Source organism: Cynoglossus semilaevis, chromosome 8 (genome assembly GCF_000523025.1).
Source record: "Cynoglossus semilaevis isolate Cse_v1.0 chromosome 8, Cse_v1.0, whole genome shotgun sequence".
In the NCBI taxonomy this organism is placed as follows: domain Eukaryota; kingdom Metazoa; phylum Chordata; class Actinopteri; order Pleuronectiformes; family Cynoglossidae; genus Cynoglossus; species Cynoglossus semilaevis.
In genome coordinates this window covers 1,033,755-1,051,277 of record NC_024314.1, presented here as the reverse complement: position 1 = coordinate 1,051,277, position 17,523 = coordinate 1,033,755, and the positions used below count along the sequence as shown (strand labels likewise).

General features: G+C 40.0%; 1 protein-coding gene across 2 annotated transcripts in view; it reads left to right on the top strand.

The window, feature by feature from the left end:
* Nucleotides 1-17,523, top strand: part of atrnl1b (attractin-like 1b) — a 55,952-nt gene that overhangs the window by 31,823 nt on the left and 6,606 nt on the right. The window contains exons 24-27 of one of the 2 annotated variants that reach the window (XR_003050304.1): nt 1,424-1,581; nt 4,385-4,441; nt 8,205-8,289; nt 14,661-14,768. Coding sequence is in view for 1 of the 2 variants with exons in the window: in XM_008313771.3 (XP_008311993.1) it covers nt 1,424-1,581; nt 4,385-4,446; nt 8,211-8,289; nt 14,661-14,768 (407 nt within the window). In the remaining variant the exon portion in view is untranslated. Of the gene's footprint in view, nt 1-1,423; nt 1,582-4,384; nt 4,447-8,204; nt 8,290-14,660; nt 14,769-17,523 lie in introns of both variants that reach the window. The other variant, XM_008313771.3, reaches the window with a different exon arrangement.

Below are 17,523 nucleotides of genomic sequence, written 5' to 3'. Positions count from 1 at the left end.
CTTATTATTGGTCCCCTGAGAAGAGACACCCAAGGACATTGCAGCGGTCCGGTGCCACTGTTTATGACATGCCCTCCCTTCCTCTTAAGTCATCTGCCACTTTCTCCGTCTCCTCCACTCTTGACATTTTCCCCGCGTTAAAATGCTTTAACCTCTTCTGCGCCTCTCCGCCACCTTAACCTTTGCCGAGCGACGTCATTAATATTTGAAGTTTGCTCCCTTTTACCAGCAAAGATATTGTGTCTCTGAAGGAGCCGGAGCCTCTCCACAATTGACAAGAGCGCCGAGCGCCTTCGGGTGGGGGTGCGGGTGATTTCAATTAAGATAAACGTGCACACGTAGCCGCGCTCGAGCTGTCATTTTCACTACTTTTGTTTCAGAGTCGTGGCGAGGAATGTCAATGTTGAGGAGCTACTGACGTGATGAGGACGGAAATGAATGATCTAAATCATTTACACATTCAGAAAATGTTAATTATTATTTCTTAAATGATCCCATGGTTTCCTCTCCATTTTGAAATCTTTATTGATTTTTTTTTTTAAATTTATTATATATAAAACTTTATCCTGTGTTATTTGCAATCTCTGACTGCTGTTCTGATGTTATAACAAAAATAGAAAGAGTACACACAACTCTTAAACGTTAAGGAGGCAGCACAGGATCGCCGAAATCTCACGATCAGCAAAGAAAAAAAAAGCAAAAAAAAAAAAGCAAGATAAGATTTTCACAGCTTAAAGCTCTTTTCAAACGATTTTATAACCTGTGATGTTTTGGAGCTTTGAGGCTCCTCCTGATAAAGATCCTTGAAAGTTTTGCAGACCTTGTCCCTAGTATTTTGCTTTTGTACTATCCAACAAGAATTTAAATGGCGCACACTTAGGAATACTTGAGATAATTAGATGGACACGAATTTATAAGTACTATAATAAAGAGCTGATCTTTGCAGTTTACTACCCCCCCGAACAGTCTCTGTTTGCCCGGAGGACGTCGAATACAAATTCCTAGGTGTCGAGTTTGCTAAGTGCGTTAGTGAACGCTAGCGACAGGGATGCAAATGAGCGCTGTGTGGTGGTGACTCAGTTCTGACCTGTGGACAGCGGCGTTTCGTTTCGGTCCCCCTTTTCCAGCCGCACTCTTCCCCCCCACATCCATGTCAATTTAACTGTAACGGACAGCAGCTATAATTACACAATAAAACCGGCCTGTTTGAATTCAAATCGAATGCATTTAATGCATTCCAGACGTAACGATAATTGGCCGTGAGAGCTTTCCTGTTGTCTCCGAGCTCTTGATGAACCCATTAATGGATTTCTAATGATACGTTGCAGCCAGTGCAGCGTCATATCCATTCGCCGTTTACAGTAGTTGAGCTCTGCCAGCACCAGACGCCAGTGTTTTGAACCTGAACTCTCTGCCCCGACAGCTGGAACCATATCCGGGGAGGAGGTGCCCATCGTGTCCAAAACTAACATCAAGGAATACCGAGACAGTTTCTCCTGTGAGAAATTCACCTTCAGAAGCAACCCCAACATCACCTTTTATGTCTACGTCAGTAACTTCTCATGGCCCATCAAAATCCAGGTGAGTAAAAAAAAAAAAAAAAAAAGAGCCGGTGACAGGATGTTACACATCTCCAGTTACTGGAAAAAGAAAGTCCCAGTTTTAAACAGTACCTGGAGAGTGCGGCGACACCGGAGCTCTGCTGTTGCTCAGGGTGATTTGAAGTGCACTTTATTTCAATTACAGGTTCAATGGGGGATGTAGAGGCCCAATTACAGCACAGTTGAACCTTTTCTGCCTCCTCTGAGCAGAGATGATTTAGTTTTTGTCAGGTAAAAAATTAAACACTAAAAAATAAATGAATAAATTGAGTTTTGCAGGTAAATGTTTCATGTAACTTAGTTCGGTCGTCACAGGGTTTATTAAATAGGTAGAGGCTCATGAAAGTTTCTTGGAGAAATATATAAAATGTAACTGGATGACTAAATGTCAGATTTAGGTTTTTCTTTATTGCCGTTTGAAAGTTAACTACTCAATAATGAATAATAATAGGGATAATAAAGTGCAGAGAATATTGACTCTCCTATGTACTTTTTCAGTATATATTCCAAGTATATTTATATGTATGGACCCCAGTTATTGTTACAAATTCATGCACATGCTAATACAAAAATCACTTTTTTGTTTATGTGTTAAAGACATACGTAGTTATAGTTATAGGAATAACAACACGATATCTAAAGCAGTGATCTTCAACAGTCAATCCAAAGAGACAAAGACATGTAGAGACAAACGACCATGTACACCAGCAATTATCAGTTGTCGGCAACCCTCCAATCCGGCCCACGACAGGTTTAGAAAAATATTTTTATTTTATTGTAAATTTTAGTGTCCGGCCCCTAAGTTGTCTGGCCCTCTGACAACACATTTGGTGACCCCTGATTTAAAAATGTAATGTACCAGAAATAGCAGTTTGATTTTTAGTTATGAGATTCCTATAAATATAAATGTTTTCATGTTTTTATTTTGCTTTCAATTAAGGATTTACTGACTCAGATCTGTTGGAGGACAAAAAAGAAAAAGAAAAACTCTCTTTTATATAATTGTCACAATGTTGTTTTTTCAAAAACGCCCAACTCAGCAGATGGCAAATATGAGTAATATGATAGATGCAGTTATCATCGGTAGTAATAACACACCATATCCTTTTTGGTAATTAGTCCTTCCCCATTTATTGATTTTTATATTTGTTCTGTTCCTTCCTCTCATATGGTGGATGCCTGGACCATGGTGGGCTGATAATGTCTTTGGGGTCGGTCCATCTGTGGAGGTGCCCCAGTAATAGTTTTCTATTAGATTTCCTGGCCAGCAGTCACTTGTTTATTGTGGACTGGCTCGGGTCGTTAAAGCCAATAGCGTCTATAACGGGATAAGATCTCTGTTTCCCTGCTTGCCTTTATGACCCAGGGAGGTGAGTGTTGACACGGATGAGATAAACCAGAATCTGAGACTGCTTTCAGCATCCGGAATATTCAGAGACGGAGAACAATCACTGGACGTCACCGCAGTTGGCGTCCACAGATGTTCTGAAATGCCAAACGGGAAAAAACGTGCGGCATTTACATTTGGAGTTTTTGTTTTCAGATATAAAGATTGTAGCAGTAAATTATTTGAATATTTATCTTTGGTGTTTCTCGACCTTGGGGTCGTGAACCCACGCGGGTTCGCCTGGAATTCATATAGCGTCGTCTGAAATGTCTAGAAATCGCTTCTCTTATTATGTTTTGGAGATGTCTTTGGTCTGCAGTCCATGTCTCAGAAGAATTGAATACTTTTTCTAGTAGTGAAGGCTGATAATTGAAGAACATACAGTATACGTGTATGGCTTTGACCCCATCAGAGGTGAAGAGAGGGATTATGGGTGCTTAACAAAAGACCCTGCTCCGAATTAATAGACACATTATGTGTGCTTTGGACTCGAGTTAGCCGTGTCAGTGAACATTCAGGTACAGATCACTGAGTCCTCATCTGTCCTTTGATTAAAATCACAGGGTAAAAGTTTGTGAATGGAATCAGTATTGATCGTCCGTCAGAGACTTTGAATCCGATTATGAACCCGTCTGAAACGGATAATCGCAAATCATATCTCCAAGTTATTTCAGGTCTCTGCAGAGAGGTTGCTCTGTTCTGTTCACCTTTGGTTCCAGTAGCCCTAACTCAACTGACCAAAAAACTGATTTTTATACTGTGTTTGAATCCATCTCAAGACGACAGATGAGTAGTTCCATGCTGCTAAATTATTACCTGCGTGATGGTCTTGCATATTCAGCTGTACCTCACTTCACCTGTAATGACTTGAAGGCCTAAAGCTGTGGTTCCCAACCCTATTTGACCCATTTTGACATCACACATTTCTGGCAACCGCAGAGACATTTTTTTTTTCTTTTTAGAATTAGACATTTTATTTTACATGATCAAATGGACAAAGCTGAAAATTAATCACAAAGAAACCTCTCAGATAATGATATTATGAAAAAAGAACGACTGCAGCGTCCTAAACTGACCACAGTGCTTTAGTGTAGTTCAGTATTTCTTTTTTTTTTTTTTTTTAAATCACTTGCTAGACATTTCAGGGGAGTTGTGGGCTCCTGATGTTAAAAATGAACAGGTAATCTGCCCTTTTAGAAATACCGTAATATAAAATAAACATGAATTGAATTATTTATTTTATTACATATTTGACTTGTTGAATGCGAAATGTTACATTTGCCTCATCATTTAATAACCAGTGTTTCTTTTTCTTGTTTGTCCTTTCTTTTTTTCTCCACACCTCACCTCACTTTTTCTCATTCTCTTTTCCTCTCCTCCCCTCTCGTTTTCTCAGATCGCCTTCTCCCAACACAACAGTATTATGGACCTCGTCCAGTTCTTTGTAACTTTTTTCAGGTAAGTGCGTGAAATAAAAGCACACACACACACACACACAAGCCATTTGTCTCAGCTCTTTCCCCAACAGTTGTATTGTGATAGATTCACAACCCAAAACTTGAGCCCCCCACTCCTGTCTCTGGTATTGAGTTACCTGAGCTTGTTAAACCAGTTATGCAGTGTTAACCAGTGTTCATAAAAATGCTGCTTCTGTCTCTAAGGCAGCAATTTTCCGTTGCCCTTTAAATGTTAACAATGTTTTTATCCTAATGGCAGTGTTGAGAATATTTTTGTTTTTTAACGTTGGAGCACGTCTTAGAGCTATCTTAGGAACTCGAAACTGCAGAATCGTATGTAAATTACGGGTTAGTTTTAAAGTGACAGAGAGAGGTATAAAAAGAATGGTACACAGAGTTAGGGTTAGATAGCAACGTTTTTTACAGTGCGACTACTAGAGATCAAAACGAGCAAAATCGTGCCGTTAGCTGCCGTAGCTAAAGCCGCCAGCAGGTTACTGACTTTGTTGGTTAGAGTGCAGACACCACATTACAGTAGCGTTTCCAACAATAGTAACTCAATCTACAAAGTCCGCAGTGATAGACAACCACTCCTTTGACATGTAAGTGCAGCCTTACAAGAGGCATGGCTTTTCTTATTCACTTTCTATTATTCAATGGGCACCTGTCAAATTGCAGAACGTGCAGGGGACTGGGCCCCCCACTCATATTTTTGTGATCCGCTGTAACAAAGGCTGACGACTACACACGCAAAAATAATACGTTTTCCACTTCTTCAATTCTCCAAATCTTAGATTGCACAGCGGCAAATTGTTATTTCATACCAAACCGCCTCATCGTGGAGTAAACTCCGATGCTGTGTGAATTTGTATGTGTCCGAGCCCATTTCCTGTCATTCTAAGGTGCGCTGCTCAGAGCGGCTGATGGACAAATGTATTTTCTGTGTCGGTGTCAGGGAAGGAATTGAAGACTGTCTTTGCCTGAGGCACCTGCCCATCATTGGCCAATCCACAATAACTTTGCCAAAGAGCCGTTTCAGCATGGGTTATCTGCTGCTGCTATCTGATCATATTACTGTTAGGCAGTCAAAACCCTGGAATTCTTGGAGGGGAAGGAACGAAGGACAAAGGTTACTTTATCTCAAATGCATTTGACATTTGCTCGCATCTGGCGTTTGTGCAACCAGTGTGTTTAGCTTAAGAAGTCAGACACTTTTATTTTCCTCTAGAAAGTTAACTTTTTTTCACAACATGTATTTGTTTAATTTAGATTTATTTTTAATGCTTTATTAAAATATATTTTGTTCCTTTTAGATAACGGCCACATATTTCCATTTTTCGTTTTCCCTTCCTATCAGTCATTGTGTTTTCGTCTTTGTGATGCAGGCTGTAGAGATTTCCTCAAAGTCTTTGTCTTTCGTCATTGTCCAGTCGCACTGACCCGTAAAACTAGGAAAGAGGCGGTGGCCTCGCATTCACAAGCCATGTGTCAAGGGTGTGTCTGCGTGTAAGAGATGAACCTGCGGGAAACATAATCAGCCTGATGATAAAATGTCAACTCACCCCACAGGGTTTCTCTTCTCGTGTAAGAAGTGACGGCATACGAATGAGGGAAAAAAACCTCACCGACTTTATTGAAATATGACATCACCCGTCTCTCAAAAGCCTCCGAGACATTTGTTTACTTCGCCGCCTCCTCGTTTTTCCCCCCGACTTCATCAACATACATATTAATTTACCCAGTGATGCCTGCGAGATACTCATCTTAGATGATGAGCATTCATTCCTTTTGATTGGATGTTTCGGAAACGTAAACAGCGCGCTCTTCTACGCAGACACAGAGAAAGGGACCACAGGGTCTGGATTATACTAATGAGAACAGTTGGCTTCAATACTGCGACTGCACATGCGAGTGTGTGTGGTGTTTCTCAACCTTGGGGTTGCAACCCCGAATGGGATTGCTAGGAATTAGAATGGAGTCGCCTGAAATGTTTTGTAATTTAGAAGAAAAAAAAAATTCAACGAAAGATTTTACATCCAACCATCCATTTTGATTATCCGTTACCGGTTGGTCTCCACGACCGCCACCCAAATCACGCTGCACCGTACCAACCCCGCTGATCTTTCCTGCGGGTGGTGAGTCCACTAGAAGGCGCCAACCGCCCTCTTGCCCAGGAGGTGAACCCTTGGGTTCCACACCAATGACAGGGACATTGCCTCAGGGCCAAAGCCCCGCACGCAAAATTTTATTTTTTCAAATAAAATGAAGCATATACAAATATCTGAACTGGCGCATCTTGATTGACAGCTGGAATCAAGATACTGCTGTGACAAGTGACAGCTTGTTTCTTCTTCTACCTATTTCATTTTTTTTTTTTTGAGTGTCCAGCCCCCAAGGCCTTTGTCCAGAAAAACACATCAAACTCATGACGGACAAACCGGGGGTCATACCTGTGACCTTTTTGCTGCAGGCAAGAGCTGCAACAATTTATTATAAATAATGTAAAAGTAAACACACATCAGTGAAATGCCATCCTCAGTTTGTAACTGTTATGTCTCGAGGTGTTAGAGACTTTTCTGTCCAGTCAGGTGATGGGGTATCCAAACTTTCCCGTCACTCAAAACTTTTTTTTATCCAATTCCCTTTCTGAAAGTCTTTTCACCCTGCCGCCTCCTCTCAGCTTGAAAAAGAGAAGCTGTTTTTTCCCACAGGCCTTATCGCCGCCTTCAAAGATCACAATCGGAGTAGGTGCGGGGAGGGAAACTGAAATCTAAAACAAAATTGTCCCATGAAAGCAGAGCCCGTCGTGTGTCTCTGGTGATATGCGCTTCTAAGACCCCACTTCCCGTTTTAGATCCCGGCCGGTCCCTAAAGACCAGGGCTCATGGGTCATATTACCGTGTGCATTTCAGGTCCAGTCAAAATTATTCCTACCGGCCTCAGACGCACGGTCACATCTCCTCCTTTTGAATCAAAGATCCACATTCTGCTGTCATTACATTTTTGACATAAAATTATTTTTCTTTTCAGACTCAGAAATATAAATGTATCCCCATGAGGCATTTGAGAAAATGAATTGGAATGAACTTCCACTGTCAGAGTAAAAGTGATATCCTTTTCTGTGGAAGTTGAACTTTGGAGATACCTGCCTGATGCAGAGAGAAAAAACAGCCGTCTAAAATAACCTGATCATTTATGAATGAGTCCACTGTGCTGCTCGGACCAGCTTTTAGTTCTGAGCAAATCAGCATCTTTACAGCACTGTCTATCAGCGGGATAATGAAGTGGAAGCTCCCAATCTGTCATGTTTTTCCTTTGACTAATGATGTCACTGTTGGGTTATTAATTGAAGTAATCAGCCAAAATATGTAGTCTCCCATCACCAGTGTTCTACATCCTCATGGGTGTAGTTGATTTTTTTGAAAATAGTTTAATATCATACTAACATCTTATGATTTGTATTTTAGATTCAGTGAGAAAATTAAAGAAAAAACACGCGATGAGCAAAACGATTGTGTTTTTGATGCTTTCAATGCATGTTGTCTACAAAAAATAATTTGATATAATTTTATTCTTTAGGTCTCTGTAGATTTGCAGTTATTTATTTTATGATTTTTATCTTTTTTTTTAAAATGTGTGATTGGTTGATTCATTAAAATTTTTTTTTTTTTTTCAATTTTTATTCCTGGTTCGTGCAATGGTAAATTTACAAAACCTTTAAATTCCTGTTTTGTTTTTTTTTTTCTCATTTTTTTTTTCTTTCAGCTGTTTTCTGTCGCTGCTTCTCGTGGCCGCCGTTGTGTGGAAGATAAAACAGACCTGCTGGGCTTCACGGCGGAGAGAAGTAAGTCCATTTTGGTTGTGTTCCGCTGTCAAAAGGCCACAGACACTTCACTTGTTTCTAAATGTACTCATCATTCATCCTGCAAGTACGAGGGAGTTGCATAGGAGACGTTGCGCGATTCGGTCTAATGTGTGATGTCATGTTCTCCACTGAGCGTTCGGCTGGTGAACGCACGTCGTAACAGTATGTTTGAAATGAGATTTCAAATTTCTGTCATTGTCTCAGGTGTGTTTCTGGACGGAGCCGAGACATAAATAATCAAAACCCACTCTGCTTTTGATTGACAGCTCCAGTGCTCACAACATTAGCAAATTTGGCCTTGTATAAGAACTGCAGTCATCATTTTGCAAATATATTCCATATAAGGTTTAGGGAGAAAACACTTTCTATAAGCTGTGAGAGTAGAAGAAAAACATCTTTGAGGCACTAAGAGATTTGAACGCTTCTGAATTCTGTCGCACCGGATGTTATGCAGTGATTCTATCAGTTCATTCTGATGGAAGTTTATGCGGTTGACTATTTACCATACTTTTTGTACATGTCAGTATTTTAGAAAGCTGTCGAAAAATATATTTTTCAGTTGAAAAAAATTGTTGAGTTTCCAATTTCGAATTCACTACGACACATATTTCCGAGTAAGTATGTGTCTCCAGGCAAATGAGACTAGTAAGGAAGTATGTGTCTCCAGGCAAATGAGACTATGTCTTTATTTCGATGCATTTGAAAATGCGTGGTGAAAGCCAGCGGAGTTACTGTGATGGTGTATTCAGTGATGTGTCAGCTGGAGCTGTGGAGAGAGGAAGAAGAAACGGGGAATGATGAGAAGAAGAAGTTGTGCAAAAAAAAAAAAAACAAAATTTGAGAAAGTGGAAAAGTGTTTGCAAATTCACCTCCCGACACCTAAACCCCCCACCTCTAATGGTCGGTAGTTATTCTAGGAGCAGTTAATTATTCTCCATTTACAGTCAATCCCCCATTCTGTCATGATAACCTCAGGGCTGGAAGCATCCAGTCTAATGACCCGCAGTTTGCTAATAAAGCTCCCAGCATTCATTTCCCCTTCGGGGACGACATCCGTAATCACTGGATCAGGAATTTTATGTTCTTTTACTTGACACATGAACATCAACTAAAAATAAAAAAGAATGATTTAAAAAAAAAAAAAGTCAGTTCAACTCGTGGCGAACCAAAGAATTAAAGGCAATAAAAATGAATGTAGACAGATGGGCTCACATTTATTAGACTAGCTAAACCACTAGTCTAATAAATGCTGTTTATCCCGGTGATAACAGAAGTTAGCGTTTTCGTACGATCGCGAACCTCACCCAGGTCAGTGGGATTCTTTCATCAGTTCAGAATATCTTTTCAGTGTCCTGCTGTTTATTATGAGGTGAGGCTGATGAGCCATAAGATGAAGCATCTCCTTATTTCTGACCCAGACACGTGCATAAATTAACACGTTTTTCCTACTAAACCTAAGAGTTTTTTTCTTGTAAAATCATGACTTTTTGTTATAATTTTGCAATTTTTTTCTCAAATTTGTATGCCCCTTTTTTGTCTGCAGCATTCTGATTTTATTCTCACAAATTTACGCCTTAAAGCTCATAATACTCCATCGTACTTTTTATGTGCAGATAGTACATAAATGATGATTCATCGTCCACACTGACATCTCACATGACCTTTGGTTTTTTTTTTTTTTTGTTTTTTTTATTCTCACCCTTCTCAATCGTAAAAAAAACCTGTTGCGCCATTCTTTTTGAACATTTGTTTTGTTTACGCTCCTTAATGGAAAAAGAAACCCCATTAGAGCTACTGCTGCTGGAATTCCAAGTGTCCTACATTATAGGAGCTAAAAAGCTGTGAAGTGAAGTTTTCACACAAAGTCAAGTGTCAAGAGTGACGTAGATTGAAGTGTGCACTCCAGCGCTTGAAGCAGCTTTTCAGTTGAGAAAACCAGTAGTTACGCACCGAAACTTAAGAGTTTCAGAGAAGAAGCAGGGGATGGGGTGAGATGGAGGAAGGTGGTGATGACCCCTGAAGGGAACAGCCGGAAGAAGAAGGAATGCACAGATAAATAATAATACCAACATAAGTATGCAGTATTTTATTTTTGCAGTAAAATATTGATTTAAAATCAAGTTTATGTATGAAATATGATGCTACTTTGCCATCGTATCCACATCTTCTATTTCACTAGAGTCTTAATGCCTCTGTGTTTTCATATAGACCCGTTCAGGATTTACATACAGAGACATTGTTTTAAGGGACGGCTCTAAATTTGGGAACTTTTCCACCCATGAACTTCCTCCTCCGCCTGCTTTAGCTAGAAAAACATATAGAAAAGAAATCGAGTGGCCTCTCAAATATGTCTTTTTTAGACATTAAAAATACTCTATATTTAAATAATTGTATCAGGACATTTATGAAAGTGGAACATGCAATTATTCAATTTTGTCGAGCTGGCGCCAAGTGTAAGACAAATGCGTCATTTCTCGTCTGTGAGCTAATCGGGTCGTCACTGCGCACTGTGTCCGTTTAAATTAAAAGTGGGTGTCAAGAGCCCATGCACTTATAACACTTGTCTGAAATGGGCAATAGATGGATTTAGGCTGGGATCCATCTAATGCGCGTAAGTCCCATCTGACATAAGGACACGGACCGAATGAATGGGACGTAATGAGGTCCATAATCACGGCACACTGAGCCAGCCCGGTGGCATATGCAGATTTGTACGTGAAGATGGTTGGGTTCATTTTAATTTTTTTTTTAAACCAGCATTTTTAGGAGAAGTTTAGCTGAAGTAAAGCGAAGCATTTCCTGCCTTAATCTCATTCCTTATGTGCCTATGAGATAAAAACGTTTCCTTTTGGAAGTGGAAATGACGCAGAAGTTGCAATCATCTTTGCCAAGAACATTTGACGAGGAACTGGTGGACGTTGGGATGAAAAGACAACAGCTGTAAATGTCGGGGCGGAGGACAGAGTCTGACCTCTTTGAAATACATGTGTGGGGGGAGCGGGGTAGGAGGGGGTAGCTGACATTTCACACCGCCGCAACAAAGGGCCGTTTTACACACGGACGAAAAGGACGGATCTTCTTCCCTCTTTATCTCTCTTTTACACACTGATGCGAACACGAGCAGACACACCTCTCGCTGCACAATGCACGTTTGCCTTTGTGCAGCGGCCCGTTGTTTTACTAGCGCTCTCGCATTAGCTGTAAATATCGTCAACAAGTATCGTCATTGCAATGAAAAAAACCGACATTCTTCCACAATCGCACGTTAGCACGCACTCCATTCCCCTTCTGGATGTAAACGAAGCGGGTAATGAGTCTGTAGCAAATACCGAAATTAAAAGTTAGCGATTAAAGCGATTAAATTATGTTATTGACCCAGACTTAACGTTTTATAAAAAAAAGCTCAAAACCGATTTTATTTGTAATAACCATCTTTCTTCCAAATCTCATCATCGAAGACACCTTAAATGCCAGCCGTTTTCTAAAGCTGCTCTGACCAAATTTAAACTCGCACATTTCTGACCAAATGTCCCCAAGCGGTGGTCTCCCTCCGTCTTTTTTCAAGAGCTCAATCAGTGTTCATTGATTGTTATAATACGATTATCCCACTCCTAAGCCCCTGCTCACCTTGATTGTCCCTGGTGCGTTTAAAAGTTGGCGGTTCTTTAAAAGTTACACATAATGATTACAAGTGGGACGCCCTCGGTAGACCCCTGAGGGGTTTAAATGGAATTTCTAAAACAAAAAGCATTGATTTTTTTTTCTACAAATTGAATATATTACATTAAAAATATGTTTTGTTTTGTGGCATTAGAGTAAGTTCGTAGCCTGCATTACCGTGTTTACACATCCGCTCGAACAAAAAAGTTAACATCTCAGATTTTGCTACTCATTATTTAACCATTCATTTCATAGGGTTTCACTTTATTTGGTGTTTCTCTTGCTGACAGAAGGCAGAGCCAGTGATCTTTGCAAAGGGCAAAGTGACCTCCTAAGGTGTAGAAGTTGCTCAGAGGCGGGCTGACACCACCCTCCCCCCTTTCATAGAAAGAAATGACAGGAACAAAATGCTGTATTCATTGGACAGATAATTCATGCACTCACTTGCCAAATTAATCTAGTCACAACGCAATACACCGCACGCACACTCTTATCGCGACTGTGAATGGCTCCAGCTTGTATTCTTGACAAAATCAGTCTGTCATTGCACAAACGTTAATTGGTTTTACAGAGTTCACTCTTGCCTTTTGTCATTAACTTAGTATTCATTTCCAGATTCTCTCTGGTATTGTCCGGGCCCTTTTGACGAGTGTATTCCCAGCACATTTCGGATGCACGCTGCGAACACAGAGCTGAGACCGAGCCCACACTCTCCCACCTTTGCTTCTGCTGCAAATGAATTCGGCGAAATGATAAATAACATTACCGCTATCTGACATTTGGGATGTATGTTGTTAGATTTGAGTCCTTTGTGCTGAAAACTGTAATAAGCCCAGAGTTTTGTTTTTTTTCCTGTTTTGTTTTTTTTTTTTTTTTTCTTTTTTAAACAGACCCACTGGGCCCTTCTATTCTGCTTTTATCTTCCAGAAAAGGGCAACATTCCTCACTTTGACCTCGGGTGGCCCAGCAGCTTACAACTGTACGTTTGTTGTAGCTGGGTTTTGATGTTTAATGGTAGCCGTGTACAACAATCCGATATTGGCCCTGAGATTTGAAGTTTTAAAAGTCTGAGCTGCGAAAAAAAGGAAAAAAAAATCAATCAAGTGATCAATCTCAATTTCATCTGGCTGTTGTTCTTTCTTTTCCTCCCTGGGGGAATGATTCAAAAACAGTGACGCTTACATGGAGCCAGCGTGAACTTTCCTGTCACCTCCCTCTCTATCATACAACACTACACTGGTCGGTAACGTGTCAGGCTGTGGTTGGTGAAAGACAGAGAACTTTTTGGAACAATTAATATTGCAGTATTACAGTAGTATTATGTAGTATTTGATATTTTTTTTAAATAACCAAGTTCTGTAAAAAAAAAAAAAAAGAAATGATTGATTTTATAAAATTCTTTTATGTGTATATATGTATATATTATGTATATATGTGTATATGTATTTTATGTGTATATATGTATATATATTATGTATATATGTATATATATGTGTATGTATATATGTACTATAGAAATAATATATTTCCAATCATTACATTACTCTGAATCCCCCACAACAGTGAGCTTAGATCCTTAACCATCTTATGACTGTTATCTTCTCTGGCCGGACGTAGCAGTCGTAGCTCTGCCCCGATTGGGGTAGTGTGGTCAAACAGGTTTCAATTTCCTGTATATATATTCAGAGTTTTTGTATGTATATTCAGACTTTTTGAATATATATTCAGACTTTTTGTATATATATTCAGACCTTTTGTTTATATATTCAGATTTTCTGTATATATATATATTAAAGGATTAATTTCCTGAACGGCATGCCATATATATATTCAATATATACTGTATATTCAAGGAACTCAAGGAAGGAATTCAAGGAACATTTCCATTATATATATTTTCATGGCTGATCAATGGGAGTACAGAGCGGTTGCTCTGTTATTTTCTAAGTTATTTCTCCCTACCATAACCATGGCTTGATGATTTTAGTAATCCGAGGCACTGTTTGATCTTAATGCCGCACACTTAGGATCATCACAAATCCAATACCAATCTGTGATGTCCTTGGCCTTAAAGTGGCCAGCTGTTTAGATATTGATCACCCACTGCATTGCTGATGAAAGTGTCGCACATTTCGTTTCAGGACCTGCGAGTGTATGTTTCCTTGGGAAAATGGTCTTACCTGAGCAGATATTGTTCTGCTTTCACCTGTGATTTGTATTGAATATAATCCGTGTAAGGCTGATTTGTTTTCTCATGTATGTGAAGGTCAACATATTGTATGACTGTAAGCTGTATGTGGCCCATTGAAATCCATTGGAATTGTTACATGTGATATAAGGCTTCGGTGCAGGAGTGCCTATAGATAGTCGTTAAGTGTTTCTCCAGTGATATTTACTATTGATTTCTCACTCAGCACTGCAGTAGCCCAGGGCTGTATATCCCTGTGCGTGAACACATCTTTTTTTTTTCTCGACGTGTACTATAATCCCATCCACTCTGCTCAAAGTAAAGTTTACAGTTTGATATGAGACCACGTCCAGCACAAAAACATACACTGGGGTTGTTTATATTACTGAAAAACACTTGCGTAACGTTTATGTATCGCAGTAATGATCGTGGTATTACTTAAACTGATTATGTTCACTGCGCAGCTCAACCGACATCTGTGTTTGATTTTCTGTTTCACCAGCAACTGATGAGGGAGCGTCAGCAGATGGCCAGCCGTCCCTTCGCCTCAGTGGCCGTGGCACTGGACGTCAGGGGAGAACAAACGGAACTGTTGCAGCCATTGGTCGAGGTGAGTCTTGCCAAGTAGCACACATGCACCTGAACACACATTAGTCGACTTCAGGATGAATTAGAAGAAAGCTGCGTGGGTTTTGGGCAGTCGTATCCTAAGATTTCATTCCTCAGTCAAGGCCACTCAGAGAAATGAAACTGTTTCAGCCACTGGAAAACAGACACTGCATTAGCTGTTGCTGAGAAGTAAAAAAAACAAAACAAAAACTGCACAGCATGATGTTTTTAAAGGTTTGAGTACAGAGGTGAAAAACTGTGCTTTTACTTCCCTCGCTTCGCTCCGCTTTTACAGCGGCAATTTATGATCACAACCGAGTTAATACCTGGAACCACTTCAGCGTGGGATTGGCGTTGAAGTTGATGTTTATTGTTTATCAGTCTCTTCCCGTTTTTACTCATTACCCTGAACAAAATTCGATCTGTTGTGGTTTGGAAACGAACAAAGATCTAAAAAGAAAGGCTGGGAAATTTCTCAGGTGTTTTTTCGATATTTTGTTTTTCCTGAAATTTTGAACTGTTCAGTTTGTTCTCCCGATACAAAGGTTCTGTTAGAAAGATGAGCTTCCGCAGCAAATGCATTCATCATTTCAACAAAGTCACGTTCACGAACTTGTAACAACTTTTAAATGTCCTTCATACACGCACCACTTTATCCTATCACCAGCGCACAGATTTATTTGCATTAAAGTTGGGGTAAGTAACACATTTTAGGCAATATCGATCAACAGTTCTGTTATCTTTACCCTAGCATAATGTAGGAAAAGTATTGCGGAGGAAGCAGGAGATGCAGTATATTTATCATTGTTTGTTTGTCTCTACCATAAATCTCGGAGCTAGCTTTAAAAATATGTATTTTTAAATAGTGTCCTGTCCTTCCTGTTTTGTGGTGTATGGAGTACTTTAGCAAATAAGTAAGTATGAGATAACAGCGGGCTGTGCTAGTATGTTCAAGAGGATAAATATTTAACACACCTACCATCTGGTCTTCTTGCAGCAAAAACACAAAGTCACCAACACAATTAGCGTGACCCTCAGAAAGCTGAGCTTAAAATGTTAAAAACTTATAAGAGTAATAAGGAATGATTTTAAAAATGTCAAAAAGAGTCTTAAAAAAAAGTTAAAATGTTAAAAACTTATGAGTAATAAGGAATGATCTAAGACAGATTTTAAAAATGTCAAAAAGAGTCTTACTTTGTTGCTCTACGGACTCATCACTCTGAGCAGCTTTGTCGTTACGTGTTGGACTCATCACTCTGAGCAGCTTTGTCGAGGTTTAATTATAGTCATTTTGGCAATTGTTGATCTGTTTATTTCTGTTTTCAAAGTTGACTCAGAAAAACTTTAGCTCAAAGAATTTGAGGCAAAGAAGCAGGATGTGATCTGGTAGAAAACGGAGGAGAAATAAAAGAAATAATTATCTGAAGGAAAAGGAGACATTTTTAAACTAAAGTAGAAGATATATAGAGATTTTTTTTCACAATTTAAAATTACAGTGGTGGATAGTAAAATCATTTTCATGACAATTCTCTTATGCATATGCATAAATATTTCACTCACTTAGGTCCTAGACAATAAAAGTCAAAGGTCAAAAGGTCAAAGCCCAGCTCTAGACATCAACACCTCACCATCCTCATCATCATAAACCCAAGATTTTACAGATAAATGTTACACATTGGTTTAAGAAAAAATGCTGCCGTGTCCACACTTTTAACCAAGATTCAGTCCTGTAGACTGAAATCATGGTCGCAGAGAAGTGAAAGCAAAGTGCACTTTGATTTGAGAACTGGATGAACCTATAAATAACGGTCACTTGCGACAGCTTCTTGTTCATGGAGCCATGAGACAAAGAAACGTGGGACAGAGCTCAGCACTCTGGTGCTGCGACCTTGTCTCGCTTCTCCATTTTGCTTAGTTTTTACTGCACGTAAGGAAATAGACTTGGAATTTTAAGGTGTCTCTGTCTTGTGTAAAAAAAAAAAAAAACGAAAAAAAAAATTTGCACATGCATACGTGTACAGTATTTGAAACCACGTACATCCCTGTCACATGGCCCGCCGCCCGCTGAGGTTGAGCAGTGTTATTGCAGCCTAATTCTCTTTCATAAAGGTTAATTGGTTAGCATCTGGCATCACTCAGCCACTGGACGCTATGCTCGATGTCAAAAAGGACACCGGGGCTCTGCAAGCATCACTGGTTTCCTGATTGTACTCTCTGTCAGGATATCGCACGGCACTGTTGTATCTCACGCGCTGACGTTTCTCTGTTCGCTCTTGCCAACAACGTTGGAAAACCTTTTCGTCCACCTGATCCAGCGGCACTGATTTCACTGCATTAGTTTGCAGAGGTCGGGGTCCCAAGTGGTGGACCAGGTTGTCCGCAGCTGCTGGACAGAGATCTGGTGTTGTCCCAGCACTGCAGGTCCAGGCTTGATGTCGCAGCTGTCTCTATTCACTGTGGTTGGCATTCAACATATGGAACTACTAACAGACAGAGAGTATGATGGATGACACCCATCAGCAGGGGGACAGGAAAGGAGACTGGTGTGCTGTGTGTGCACGTATGTGTATTAGTGGCTTTTGATGGTTATGAATGACCGTAATGCACGTCTTCTGCTTGAATAGGACATAATGGGCTGCTAGATTGTTACTGGGCAGCCAAATACCATATAGTAGCGATCATCAACTGGCGGCTCGGGGGCCAAAACTTGCCCGCCGAAACATCCAAACCCGCCCCCCACTCGGTTCCAAAAAAAA